Source organism: Porites lutea, chromosome 4, assembly GCF_958299795.1.
Source record: "Porites lutea chromosome 4, jaPorLute2.1, whole genome shotgun sequence".
Classification (NCBI taxonomy): Eukaryota; Metazoa; Cnidaria; class Anthozoa; order Scleractinia; family Poritidae; genus Porites; species Porites lutea.
The window spans coordinates 48,130,435-48,145,326 of record NC_133204.1 but is presented as its reverse complement, the minus strand read 5'-3'; the positions used below and the strand labels follow the sequence as shown (position 1 = coordinate 48,145,326).

General features: G+C 35.6%; 1 protein-coding gene across 1 annotated transcript; it reads left to right on the top strand.

Annotated features, from left to right (window-relative positions):
• The first annotated feature begins 8,804 nt into the window (after positions 1 to 8,804).
• LOC140936008 (gamma-aminobutyric acid receptor subunit beta-1-like) lies at positions 8,805 to 14,678 on the top strand. Its single transcript, XM_073385588.1, has 7 exons — positions 8,805 to 8,895; positions 9,876 to 10,053; positions 11,102 to 11,319; positions 12,038 to 12,120; positions 12,337 to 12,474; positions 12,887 to 13,285; positions 13,992 to 14,678. Exons 1-7 carry the CDS (start codon positions 8,819 to 8,821, stop codon positions 14,261 to 14,263), a joined length of 1,365 nt encoding a protein of 454 aa, XP_073241689.1. The 5' UTR covers positions 8,805 to 8,818; the 3' UTR covers positions 14,264 to 14,678.
• The last annotated feature ends 214 nt before the right edge of the window (positions 14,679 to 14,892 follow it).

Genomic DNA, 14,892 nt, shown 5'->3' with positions numbered 1-14,892 from the left:
TATTACATAAAATTTAGGCCTCTAATTTAACACACAGTAAGTGGCCAAGAATGAATGCAGCATTTGCATTGCAGCTAAAGTTATATATGAAAGCCTAGATAAGTAGCGATTTACTATGTTTTTGCCGGAATAAAAGACATTTTGGCTTATAGTGTTAGGTAACAAGTCTCTGATTATCCATCAGCTAACGACCTCTGAATGTTTCAAAACTAGACACTCCGTATCTTAAGTGAAAATATTTATAAGTAAAAAATAATCTGGATCTAAAATACAAGTTGTTATCAGATTCCAACTAGCCTCGTCACTCTACAGTTAATCGAAAGAAAATAATTTGCTGTTGCCGAAAAAACCTCAATTTTTAAGCTGTAAGCGTTGAATATCTTTTAGCTGTCTTTTAGAAAGATTTGGCATTTGTTAGTGCTTTGAAAAAATCTGGAATTACTGATAACGAAAAGCAAAAATTTTCTGGCTGCACAAATCATAAAATTTTCTGTACATTATTAATATTGTAAGCTCCTAATATTGTAAGAAAAAAATAATTTTAAGGTTAAGATGTAACATAGTAGTCATGTGTTTCCAGTGATCTCTTTAATTTAGAGTATGTGAGAACAAAAAGGAACCAAATTCGAATGCATATTCACTGAAAAATATGAAGAAATATTGTTTTTAAACATAAACCATAGTCTTGAAAACAAAGTGACGAGAGAAGCACCCGCCAGCTAGGAGGATACAATGGTGAAGTTCAAATAAAAAATCAAAATACAATATATTATCCTTTTTTATAGATCCTTCTGATTTAGTACAGCGCAATATTCATCCTCAAATTATTGGGCGAACCGACTGCAATTTAGCAAAGCTGTTATTTGGGGTAAATTTAAGTATAAACAGTTGTTTCCACACCTGCTGAGTACTCTTACTGAGCAAGTTTTTTTTTTTTCCCCAGCCACAAATCCATGCCTATTTTCTTTTGGCCTGAAAGGCGGTTTGGCACCTACTGTGTGCTATTTCAGGTTACTCGGAGAGTTTTCAACAATGAAAAGGTGTCTTTAGTAAGGCTAACGTCTGCTGTGAGACTCTAAAAATGTATTGCGTTTCTTTTCCCTTCTTTTTTTTTCTTCTGTGCGTGCCAAAGGTGGATCATGGTCCCGGGCGTTCCTAGCGGAGATCGTGGAAACTGGTGATAAGAATCGCGACGTGCCACAGCGAAATGCTTCATTTTGCGAAGTAAGCTTAGGAAAGATTGGTGCGAAAGATGTCGAGCTTTTTCGGTACGGGTCGGGCCACGAATACTATCTCTTGCAGGAAATTAAAGCGTTGATTACTTTGGAACAAGTAAATACTTCAGTGAAAACTTCGATACTGAGGCTATAAACTGGTCGAGCGTTATAAACTTTCATTGTCTGCAAATGAGTCTTGTGATGATGATGGGGCTTATTTTCGGCTATGATTGAAATGACGCGCCATGTTCATCACGTTTTTGGTCTCTGGCAATGGTTTAATTTCTCTCGCGGAATTGATTTTCTTGTGTTTATACACGTGTAGTCAATCATTGTCGAATACGATATAAAAAATAAATATCCTGAAGAATACTCGACCGTCGATAAAGTGGGAAGTTGTTTCGTGTAGAATTAATCGCCTCGTCATTTCTTTTAATCCCCATGCAAGCGAGACGGAAAGATTTTTAAGAGCGTGTTCTTGCTAAATATAATAATATTCAGAAATTTTAAATATCTATTCTACGGATACGTTTAATTTATCAGCAAAAACTGCTGTTCGAACTGCTTTTACGACGCATAATACCTTCCCATGGCAACAGTACGCGGTACGGATCTTCGAAAAAAAGCATCTGTCTGAGACGCATTGTCTTTGAAATATGTTTAAAACCTAATTCCTCTTTTCTCCTATTTTATAATGCGCTCCTCATATTTCCGTTCTTTAAAAGTCCGATAAGTAGCACGCGTGCACTTGAAAGCACCCTCCAGCCTCCTTACAGAAAGGGAAAGAAAGCACATTTTGTCGAGCATTTTCAGTTGAAAAAGGTTAAATTAATTACCAGATTTTTTTTGAAGCTAACTTGTTCACTTAGGAGTCTAAATGTTTCGCTATTGAGCATTTGCAACTTAGCATTAACATTTATCTGACAGATCTGAGAGTGAAAACAGTTTTCTATGGGAATCAAATGAAACGTAAAAAAACAAAAACAACCATGATCTGATGATCCAACGAAGGCTACAGTGATTTTTTTGTTGTTGAAATTTTTGAGTGTCACTGGCTTCCGCCCGCTTCCTGAAGTTAAAGTAAAAACTATCTCTCCCTCTCCAACTGTTCAGACAATAATATAGTTATGTTTACCTTTACATCTTGTATGTAATAATCTCTTGGGGCATATAAGAAAAATTCAAGTTAAACAAAATCATGTGGCTCGTATTATGTTTTACTCTACCTTTTATGGTAAGGACACACGCTCTCCCTCTACTCAATCTTCTGGATCTTGTGACAGTACATGTAGGAAATATCTTTAAATTTCAACTCCTCATTGGCATACTTAAACCAGTTTCCAAGCGTTTTTAATCAAAATTTACAATATGCCAGCGATTATCATCAGTACAGCTCCAGGTATGAAAAGACAATAAATTTCTATACGCCTTAATACACGACAAATCTCCGTGAAAAAAATTATGTCTGCAATGGCAGTGAGCACTGGTAATAATAAAATAGCTTTTATTTTCCTCGGAAACAAAAAAGTTATCTTCTTTTACAACAAGATCTTGACAGATCGATTACAACTAATTCTTAATTACCAATCTAACTCCTTCCGCATAAATTAGGGTTGCCCAACCTGCCTACTATTTTGTTTATTAAATAATATATATATTTTAATCAGTTTACAGCTTTCTTTCTTCAATTTCGTGTTTTTGTGCCGTTGTGTACACCCAACAGGCAACTTCGACTGACTAGTGTTTAACAGGAAAGCCTTTCGGTTGTTGACACACAAGGCATTTCCTTAATTATAAGTAAGTTGCATTTTGTTTCCCAAGGTATTTAACTTATTTTTGAATCTTATAACAAAACAAATGTTACTAGGTAATACTTGCTTCCTACGTTGAAAATGTAAACAAAATGTGTTTCATTGTATATTGTATCGCCGACGTAGAAACATCGTCAGTTTCATTGGAACCTAATGCCATTATTTATTTGGATCTCTTATGTCCGCAGCTTTTAATTAAGATTTTTAGCAACGGGGTTAGAGTAAGAGTCAGCAGAGAAGAGGTGATAGTTTGTATGTTTGAGTTATTCAGTTTGCACAGACTAGACGGACCGTCGAAAGTTAAGGCAATGTAGGGACGTAGGCTGATTTTGATTCCGGTAGGTTCTTTTTCTCTTTAAACAGATCAAACAGCTCTAGTTGTATCAATCCTCACATTAGAGACCTTTAGTTTCCAAGACGAGTACGACTACCAATAAGAGATTTTCTCAATACTAAGTAGTGTGCGCGCGTGAACCGGCGTCATTAGGGTTAGTTTTAGCGAGAATGTCGAAGTGGCGGAAACAAGTTATGAAATATATGTTAGAAGTTTTTATCACTTTTTATCGGGAGAGGGTGTAACTTTCTCCTCCTTACTTTTCCAGTAAAAATGGCAAAATGGCGTTTTCCGGGAAGTCTATAATTTGAGAATACCCGAAAAATCTCGTACTCGTAGTCCGGCGTCCTCGTCCTTGAATCTAAAGGTCTCTATTAGCTATCATGTAAACCAGAAACTTTTTTCTATCTTCCTCCCTGCCTCTAGTAAGGCTCAGGAGTTCAATCGTTTCACCTTGGTTCCCACTGGTTTACAAAATCACTCGATTTTGTCTAAGCGAGCCTCTTTGTTATTCTCAGTATCTCTTGTTGTTAACGGTACTGTTAATTGGATTCTTGGATGTAGGCGCACATAGGTATCTTTACTACATCAAGGTCCACAGTGTTACAGTAATGGAGGAGGAGAAGCGCGAATCTTGGTGCTCCCATGTAGATGTTAAGAGGGTGCAATTTGATTGCTCTTGTTTCGCATTCACATGATGTTACTGGAATAGCAAAACAACGCGAATACGTTCGGATTCCGTAAGGATGTATCACATTCCTAAATGCCAAAGGGGGAAGTCTGCTGTAGTTCCGGTTCCATTGATAGATATCGGCGTTTTCACCGGTCATTTTTAAACACTCTGGTGATGGACGATTGTCACCGTTTGTTGCTAGTAATAGATGCAGCTTTAAGATCGACATTTTTCGAGCAGAGGAACACTTGGAACGAGGCCAAACAGTGACGTGGCAACTGTCGCGGAAGGAAAACACTGTTCATTGATACTCATGATGACGGATGTGATACAGTAAACCAGCATTTTGCGAATTTAATTCTGCCTGTGGAAACACTCGATGTAAGAAAGTACGGATCTCTTAACGTCATGATTTACAAAAAACCACCATCTCAGTTTGTCATCAAGGATTCGTCGTGTCGCCAATTAAGCTCACAAAAACTTAAAAGAGGCCATAAGAGCTATTTAACAATTATTCCTCGAGCCCAAATGGGCTCTGAGTCAATGGCCCATTCGGCCTTCGGCCGAATGGGCCATTGACTCAGAGGCCATGAGGTAAAATCCAACCAGTTGGTAAACAATATCGAGAATAAAAAAATTTTAGCTAGTTAAACTAGACTTTAACTAGTTAGCTAGATTTTATCCTTTTTTGCCCCCAAAAAGCGCTCGCTCTTCACTACTAGTAGGCTATATCTTCACTACTAGTAGGCTATAACATATAGCCTAGTAGTAGCTCAATCAATCAGAACGGAGCATTGATAATAGACCTCTAGCTGGATTTTACTACACCTAAAATATACTATCAATACTGAACAAAACAAATCATGAGCAAGGTACACGAATGTGGTGAAAATGCGGTTGATATTATTGCTTTAACAGAAAAATCTATTGCTCTGCTAGGGGACTATTCGCTATTTGGGATAGTTTCGAGAGAAAATTTTTCTCTCAGAGAATTTTAAGTCGCAAGAACCGGTTCCTTAATTTTTTGAGGCGGCATTGAAGAGCATGGTAGCTGGTTTAATAACATACTAAAATACATGGTCAGACAAACATCGATATCCTTAATCACAAAGCGCAGATGCTGATGAAAGAAGAATACATAGCAATACCTGATATTTTGATAAGAATTAAAGATAAAAAAAATAATAATAACAGAAGAGAATAAATAAAAGACGTGTAGAAAAATTAATCGACCTTGATCTGGCCAGCCCCACATCCGAGTCAGGCTAGTTTCAAGAAGGTTTCGCATCTCAGAAAACATGTAGCAACTTCGTTATTTAGTGGACAAGATTGCACACCACATAATTTCCTCCCTTTGTCTTATGCCTCGGGGTTGTTAAGCTGGTTTGAAGGTAAATGAATAAAGGAAAATACTAAGGTATATTTAAGCGATTACTAAGTTTAACCCCTTTCTATAATAACATAACTGTTGAACGTCATTTCAAAGTTGGCAAATAAGCCGGTCTGTTTTGCTCTATTTTCTAATCGTTATACAAGACAACATAATACGCTCAGTCTTTCATTTTTAGCAGTTTTCAGATCCATTTTTGATTTTAAATCAACTGCAGGTGATAAATGTTTTTGTCATGTACCCCCCTAGACTGTGTTTTTCAATCAATTATTTATTATTTTGTGGGAAGGTACTATCCATGTTTCGAGTTCGCAATTATAAAATATATTTTATTCGCTGTTTTTATCGATATTATCCTTCTATTATCAACAGAATTCTTATCATCAATACAGAATTGGTGAACATGGATTCTAAGAGAAGTGCACCATAGACAGCCATTATCTTCTGTCTCCAGAATTGAACAAAACCTTAAAGCGAGGTAAGTTACTATGAAAGATATTATTTTTTCCAGAAAAGCAGATGCCTATTTTGGTGCAATTCCATTTTGATTTTCCATTTACTTATTGTTTAATACAGCAACATCTTTTGGGACTTAAACTATGTTATACTGTAATATTAAGAGATGTGGAGGGATTTGAAATACCATGAATACACGCGAACGAGGCAAAAATCGTCTCAAGCTATTACGTCAAGTTGTGCTGTTTTTTAAAAATGAAAAAGCTTAGAAACGTCTTTTATTTTAACATTCGTTAATAGGAAATTTCAGCTTATTTATTCCGGCTTAAAGTATCTATGATACGATCACGAAAACTTTGAAAGTCGTGAGGCATCATTAACCATCGCGCATTAGAGAATTCCGTATTTTAATCTCACAAACAACAGACATTTTCAGAACTAGATAGACAGACACTTCAATTACTATTAACGAAATTAATCCTTTTGAAGTTGGATTTAATCATTGTCGTAGATAGAAATGGAATATCGAAATACAGCTGTATGATTAAGCACAGCGACCAAACCGACGAATTGGTAAAGAACATTCACTGATTATTGGTTTTTTATTTAGTTCTTGTTAAACCCATTATCAGGTACCAACACAGCATTCCATCTGCCTCAAAGTGAAAATGCAAAATGTTAATAGATCCGTAACTATATCTTCGTGTGATAGTATCAGTTGCAGCTAAATCTCGTATTCACTTTGGACAAGCGACCGTATAAACACTTTCAGCAAATCTTTTGCAGTATGAACTTAAACGCAAGAATGTTTAATCAAAGTTCCAAATAAATGGCGAAAAGGAGATTGCAATATTAATGCTCTTAACAGTTTGTGGTTTGTATTTAATGGATTAGTTTCTTATTTGTATTCGGATTTCGATTCCTTTTATAGTGATTTGCATAAATGAAAAATACAGCTACCATGAATTCCTTCATAGCTACCTGTTTTAAAGCTTAAAACGTAACATATTTGAGCAGAATGTGTTCAGTAAAAATCTCAACAAATTCAAATTTTAAGTTCTTAGATATCTAGAAATCTAACTCATTATGAAGAGAAAACGCCATTTTAGTCGAAAATTACACATTGAATTCCCCTGAATCATTTTTAAAGCCTGTTTCAATGCCTAAAGTTCTTGAAAACTTCCCATTAAAAACCGACGTTCCTGGGTGTGGTTAATATAATAGCGGTATCTTTAACTGATAAACCAGTGCTGATTACTCATTTGAAATGTGTTTATTGACAGAAATCTGTCTCTTGAACTACTTGACGTACCTTATATTTTACAGTTGTTGGGTCTATGAATTGCAGAGGCTTATTTGATAATTGACAAAGGAGCTATCTTCTAGGAATGATCGCTTACTTTTTACACAAAAATGAGCTCTGAGACTCACGCTTTATTGATTTTTAGAAAAAAAATGATACTTGGTCAAAGATAAGTGAGAATTAAAGCTGCTCAATTATGTTTTTTTCCTCGTTTGAGCCTGTGCTAGCCTATTCATCAGAGAGTAAATCAACTTAAATAAAATGAATTGGAGTTCCTGTTTTTTCTTTCAAGTAATTAAGGCCAGTTTAATAAAAGAAAGATACATTCTTTTTCAGTAGTATTTAAAAATACCAGTTAAATGTATTGACGACGAAGTACGGTGGCGCCAAATAAAAATGTACAATAAAAGTAAAACAATGCTTCTAATAGGTTTGAATTTCAGTGTTATTTGGCTTTTTTGGTAATAGCAACATTGGTTAGTTTTGTTTTGTTGTACCCTCTTCTTCATCAGGTTTTGTGGTGGCTTGTTGAAGAACAACAAAACCCTTATCTGGGAGACTAATCACCAGAAAGTGATAACCGTTGTATCCGATACAAGTTTTGTTTTGTTTGCATTGTCTCTGTACATAGTAGGCAAGAAAGAAAGGCATTAACCGCAAAAAAGAAATTCAGACGCAATCTAGGCATAACTAATTTTAAAAAGTACCGCACTGTAATAAAATGAGTAACAGTTTTTTCGCCAAAAGAACTGTAGGTCAGTAGCAGGTGACTGCCAAAATAAATACAGGTATTTATTTGCATATCTGCTGATGACCCACTGTGTGAACCTGAATATTGTGTATACTGAGTAGTACAAATTTGGAAAGCACGTTTTCGTCATAGCTGTCACCGATTTACGTTTAATTGGCCAGCAAAAGCAACTAAAAGATATCCTTATTTTTACTTCAGCGTCTGTTCGTGTGATTTCGTCTTTGCGACCGAGAGCGTAAGTATAATTTATCATCACTGCAGACTGGATGCGATACTTAATTGACACACACCTGTAAAAGCTTTCGAAACGGTAGAAAGCAGCTTGAAAATCTATTCTCCGGTCTTGTACTGATGTAACAGTTATTAAGGTAACAGGAAAAAAATCTTAATACAGCTTTTTAAATTGATACTATAGTCATCGTCGGATTATTTTAACGCGAGACTCATAATATAATCACTACCGATCCGGCCACCGGTTTATATTTTAATCTCAATTAAACAAACCCTGCTGAGGAACTTTATTTTAAATTCATAGGATGCAGTTTAAGAATTTAGTTTACCAGTTTTTGCCACTAGTAAGACTGTTTGGTAGCAATTTAACTGGCTCCTTTATGCAGCTTAATTAATAACCATTCACCACCTCATCATGAATTTTTTTTAAAACATAATAACTTAGAAGAAAGGACCTAAAAGAATTAATAAGTTACAACAAAACCAGCCAATTTATCATTAATTTCGGGAACAAATAAAAAAAGAAGAAAGAACAAGAAAAATATATTATCGCTGATATAATTGTAAACTACTTACTTATTACATTAATTACTTATTACTGTTTGTGCACTTTTAAGGCTTATTTTCTTTTCAGACATCACGTCCCACCGAAATGAAGTTGTATATACGAGTGGCTCGAGACTTCTCACTGGCCTTGCTAAGTTTTAGCACATTTGGATTTTGCAATGAGTAAGCTCCTTATACTTATCTTAAACAGTAGCTCATTCCCCTAAATATATACTACATTTATTTATTCGTTTATATCTCGAAATCTACATTCTTTGAATCTATACCTACAATGGATCTCTGCACGGTTTTTTTTTTCAACTATTAAATGGAAAAGTTAGGGAAAATTCGTCAACTCCTCTAGAGAGAGCGCCTTTAAATTGGTGCGATTGGCAATTTTGAAAGTGATTTGTTGAAAACTAACGAGGATATAGCTCCTCAAATTCGCGAAATTTTACAGACACTTAAATAGAGGGGGAAAAACTTGCCTCCCCCCCCTCCCACCATACAAGCGTCTGTAAATCTTCGCAGTTTTGCGGAGCTATATCTTTACTCGCTTAAGACGTATCACTTTCAAACCTGGCAATTTTACTAACTTAAAGCTCTCTTTTCAGTGTTGGCGACGGATTTTCCCGAACTGGTCCACATCAAAAGTTGAAAAAGAAAAAAACAAAAACAAAAACAAAAAAACGAAAAAAACACGTGGAAGGGTCTATTGAATTGACTTTGTTGCTAAAAAGAATTTTTACAAACAATAGTCTGCTTGATCATGATTTTCAATAATGTGGCTACTTATCTAAGGGTTATCTTAGCAACAAAAAAAGGCTTTACCTAAGAAAAGACTGACCGATCACTTGATGATGTCATGTGACAACGCTCTAAACTATTTTTTTCAGGTTTAACCGGTTTAACATTGCTGAATCCTTGAGACATATCCTAGGAAAAGCAACTTATTAGACATTATTTAAAATTTACCCAGTTTCTTTCTTCTCAAAAGACAGAAAATTTGGAGTACATGAATTTTTTTAAAAACTGTAACAGTTAGTAATACATTATTTTTCCTTTACTGTAAACTGATTTTTCAGAAATGAAATGAAAATGTTTAGTCAGCTTTACTTAAAAAAATTATCTTCCTTGATTCTTTATTTCTTAAAAAAATGTAGGGAATCTGCAGATGAGATGCGAGATAGTATGATCGCGGCCTATAACTTGTCACGCACCATTAACAGGAGTCTTAAAGGTTATGACCGGAAAGTTAGGCCAAACGCAGGAGGTCCGCCAGTTATTGTGAAGATTGAATTCAAAGTTATTTCTTTTGGAGAGATCAAGGAGGCTAATATGGTATGGCAGTCTACCTGGTTTAAAACCTGTGGAAATTACTTAAAGGAATTGCTTAAAGCATAACATAGCTGATTTTGTCGGTGATTCAAGAAAAGAAGTCTAGGTTTTAGCCATTTAGTAGCATGAGCCAATGCCTCTTTTTCTTCCTTAGAATATATTTGGCGACAACAATTATGTACATGTATTGAAGTGGGAGTCGGCAAGTACTCTGCTATGTTTGAGTCAGTTGTCGCTCAATCCTGGTGACCTGTGACCTGAGATTTGACATTTATTATTAGAAAGTCCTGAAATTGAAAAGAAAATGACAAACTAGAGTGAAAATTAAACGTTTTGCTAATTTTTGTGGTATTTAAAGTGCTAACTAACTTTGTAACATTACAAGTTATTGCTTGATATAACAACAACAACAACAATTATTTATTTGCATGATTATTGCAAAATGATAGGGACTATTAACAAGGAAAAAAATCTATGTCTGACATTTCTAAGAGCTGGAAATTTCGGACAGTGGAAGAGAAAGTGAATTTCATCTTCAGTTTGGTTTGAATCACAGACTGGTCAAAATCGTTTGTCCTGAGAAGTGTGGTCATATCTTCTGGTTTCGATCATTACTTTGTGATAGATTAAGCGTAATCTTAAAGTTTTTCTATCAAAGTTGTTTTTTTCAGAACTGATGGCCGTATTTGGTTTTGTTATGACGTCATATTTCATAACCATAATCGCAATAAATTATCATCAAAAGTTGTTGAAATGTTTCTTAGAAGTGAATGAACAATTTAAAAGAATAGATTGTACAAAAGCATATTCAATAAACACTGAAAGAAAAAAACCTTAAAGATGATGTCTGTCATAATCTTCGATCTTTATTTAAACAACGCAGCCAACAAATCGTTGCGATCCGCACGACAGGGCTAATGTCACCTGTCCAGTCTTGGTCTGTGTAAAGTTTCTGCTAAGTTTTGCAGACTGGAGGGACAGCATAAAGTTTTTAATGTCTGAATTTTTTTTTGTCATATAGCATCTTAACATCTTACCTTTTTTCTCAAAGGAATACTCAATGGATATTTTTATGCGTCAGTGGTGGAATGATCCGAGATTTAAAAACAACTACAGCCAACCATTCAACATGGCAGCTGATCCTACCGAACTTTTTTGGACTCCAGATACGTACTTCTGGAACGTTAAGGATGCTAAATACCATTTTGTAACCAGAGAAAACATGAGAGTGAAAATATCTCCTGACGGAGAGATTTATTACAGCACGAGGTAAATGAAAGAACTGAACAGAAGCTGGGTGAGAGCTCGGTCCAAAATAATAATTATAATAATAGTAATAATAATACTTTATTTATCTTCTCCCATTATGGGTCTTTTCAGGGATAATGAAACAAATAATTCAAATAGAACATTAAATGGTTAAAAATCCCAACTAGAACGAGGTGAAATAGTTGTCTATTTTACAAGCGTGCATGGCCTAGAATTTGAAACCGGGACTAACGAGAACAAATCCAACAAGAGGTCAGGGCGGGAATTGAACTTGGGGCCTCCGAATTACTAGTCCAGCGCCCTAACCGCTCAGCAACGCTGTCTTCGTGCTTCGCTATAAAATGTCACTTATTTTCAAAATTCAAATTAATCGACTCCCTTAAAGAGGTCAAACTATTTGTATGAATTCAAGGGAAGATTGTTTTATTTTTATAATTTTTGGTGAGTTATTAGCTGGCGCGAGATTTATACAGGCTGTTTATACTGAGCTAAGTTGTATAATCATGTCCAAGGCGATGATAACAAAAAAAAGTGCATGATTGAAGAGCAACAGTGGATACTCATAGCACAGTGGTGAATCATTATAAATTTATGCTATATAAACACCTCCCAAGATTTGGTCTTTAAATTAATTTTTGCTATTGCTAAAAAACATTCAAAAGCAAATTAACATAGAAAAGACTAAAGTTTGTAAAGGTTCAGCTGTTTTATTTTTCAGAATAACCCTTACTGCTCAATGTGACATGAACTTGCGACTTTACCCAATGGACACACAGTATTGTCCGCTTATCATAGAAAGTTGTAAGTATAAATGCATGTTACTTACTTACTTGCTCGACAATTGAGATATTGTGAATCCTATACCAGTATTAATACATGTGAATGATAGTAGAAATAAAAATTGAAAAAAAAAATACTATTTTTCTTTCTTATATCGCAAGGAGATTTTGTATCCAGACAATTTGATTTTAACCTTGTTTCAGTTTATTTATTGAACTTCTCTCTACTCTTTGACAGATGCCTACACGACCGCTGACGTGGATTACCGCTGGAAAGGAGGAGACGACCAAGGGATAGAGATCGTATCCGCTGAAATGGCGCAATTTGATCTCGTAGGTGTAAGCACCCGCACTAAAGCTCAGACGAACAGTAAAGGTATGAACCAGAAAAATATTATTCTGTACTTATATCAAGGCTGCGCTGTACTGACCTTTCAGCAAATGCTGATGGAACAGCGGACAGATTCTTTTAATTTCGTGTTCAAGCGGACTTACCAGGTCTAGGAACGTTTCATTTCTAGCCTTCTACTGGTACTATTTAAATATTGATCCTTCTTCTAAATACATGAGAAAATTTAGATTGCAATTTTAACATCGATGAGCCACGACGAACACTGTAATTACTTCCTCAGGAAAATTACATTTTTTTCGTATTTCTAATTTTATCAAGTCAGTTCTAGATGAATTTTAAACGCGGTCGGGAGGACTCTTCAACACAACATTTCAAAACTGAGCAAGGTCCAAAAATTATCTTTCATAAGTGTCTCTTTGGTTTGATTTTTTTAAAGGCTCATTTGCAAGTTTGACGGCAGTATTTTCATTCCGCCGACGTACGGAAAGTTTCATCTCGTCCATCTTCGTCCCTTCTATAGTCCTTGTCGTCCTCTCGTGGTGTTGTTTTTACATCTCTCCTGCTGCAGTTCCGGCAAGGGTTGCTCTTAGCATTACCACTATATTAACCTCAATTCTGCTCAAGGGTAATGTTAATAGGGATATGCCAAAAGTCAGCTACATGAAGGCAGTGGACTATTTCATGCTTACCTCCTTTGGTTTCATTTTTACTGCTTTGATTGAGTATATCATAGTGCTAAACAGTGACCCAGTATTGCCTTCATGGTGCAAAAGGAGACAGAAAACGGACGAGAAACACAAATTTACCGTGGTAAGTGAGGTAAGTGAAGAAAACAGTGGCTTAAAAAAAAAAGAAAGGGAACATGGAGAGAACATGGTGTAATATGCTGGGTTGGATCTTGGGCTCTTGCCAAATTTATCTTTCCCACCTCAATCACTCTCCATTAAGATCAGGCTCTTGAGGAATTTGTCACCTATCAAATTAACGTTGCCCCCACACTTAAATTACGCAAGGAAGGGTCACATTTCAAAGTCAAACTGAAAAAAATGAATCACAAAAACTGTGGCTCTATTAGTGTCCCTAAAAATTGGAGACAATTTAATTTCCAGATCGAATTGAAATTTGAAATGTTAAGTTTTGACGAAAGGGAAAAACGAAGGAGGAAAACCAAGAACAACAATTTCAATCTCAACCCACAACTGGCCTCGATGTCAAGACTCAAATTCATCGATCAAGCCACATTGGCGGGAGGCGAGTGTTTCTTACCACTGCGCCATCCGAAAATTGCTCGGTCCCCGGAGTTTCCTCAGCTCGTTAGTTGTTTCCGAAGCCTAACACGAGTCCAACAGCTTCCGACAGAGGTTTTTAAACCTCACTCTTGTCAAACTCACTAAGAAATAGGTCTCCAAAAGTGGCAATGTGGTTTCTCACTGGGCTTAGGCCGACAAAACCGGGTCTTTGAACAGACTTGACTTGGATTTGAATTGGGTGAATGAATACCTTGAGCTTGATATCAATCTTATTGCTATCGTAGGTCCAAGGCGAAGACAGTGTTGATCTTGTTGTCCAGGTAATGGATGAAGGCGCATGTAGGATCCGTAGCAACAAGGGGAACTTCAAGCTGAAACCAGAAATTAAGAAGGAATCTACATCAACAGATCAAGACAAACCTAAAACCATACCGAAGGTTCATTGGATTGACCGCATATCAAGATTTGCGTTTCCTGTTTTGTACGTACTTTTCCTTGTCTCTTACACCTTATATTATGGGCTGCTGAGGGACGCTAGTAAAGAAAACGTGCCTGAAGAATAAACCATTTTGTTTGCAAAATATAGTTAACAAAACAAAAGATTTTCAAGGAATTTTCAATACAGCAGGACAATTTTCAATACAGCAAGAGATGTTCAGATATGACATCGTTATCAAAAAAAGTTCTGTTTGCTTTTTAATATCGATTAATACTATTGCCGCGACATGGTAACGTTTATCAGAATCAAACTTTTCCATGTAAAGTTAGAAGAAACAAAAATATAAGAAGGAAAGGAAGATAAAGCTGTTTAAATTACCAAGATAACAATTAGTCATAAATTTAAAAGGATATCACTGAAACATAACTTGATTGTTTTCAAGTGGCGCTAATTGGTCTGAGGCATGTGCATATTGCTAATTACTTTTTAGCAATTTGCCAAAAAAAAAAGAAAAATGAAAGTAAAAAGACAACGGACGAATGATTGTTTAGAATGCTTTAATTTAATCTAAAACTCAACCTTTAGTTTATTTCATTATAAGATGACTATTACTGTTATTTCAGTGATTCATTGCAGATTTGTGTTAGTAATTGTAATTATTCTTTTATTTAAATTTTTGTTGCACTAACAGATATCTCCGCAATTATTTTTTGTTCGTGGAACCCTAAGCGCCCTTATGTAGAATAAATCTGC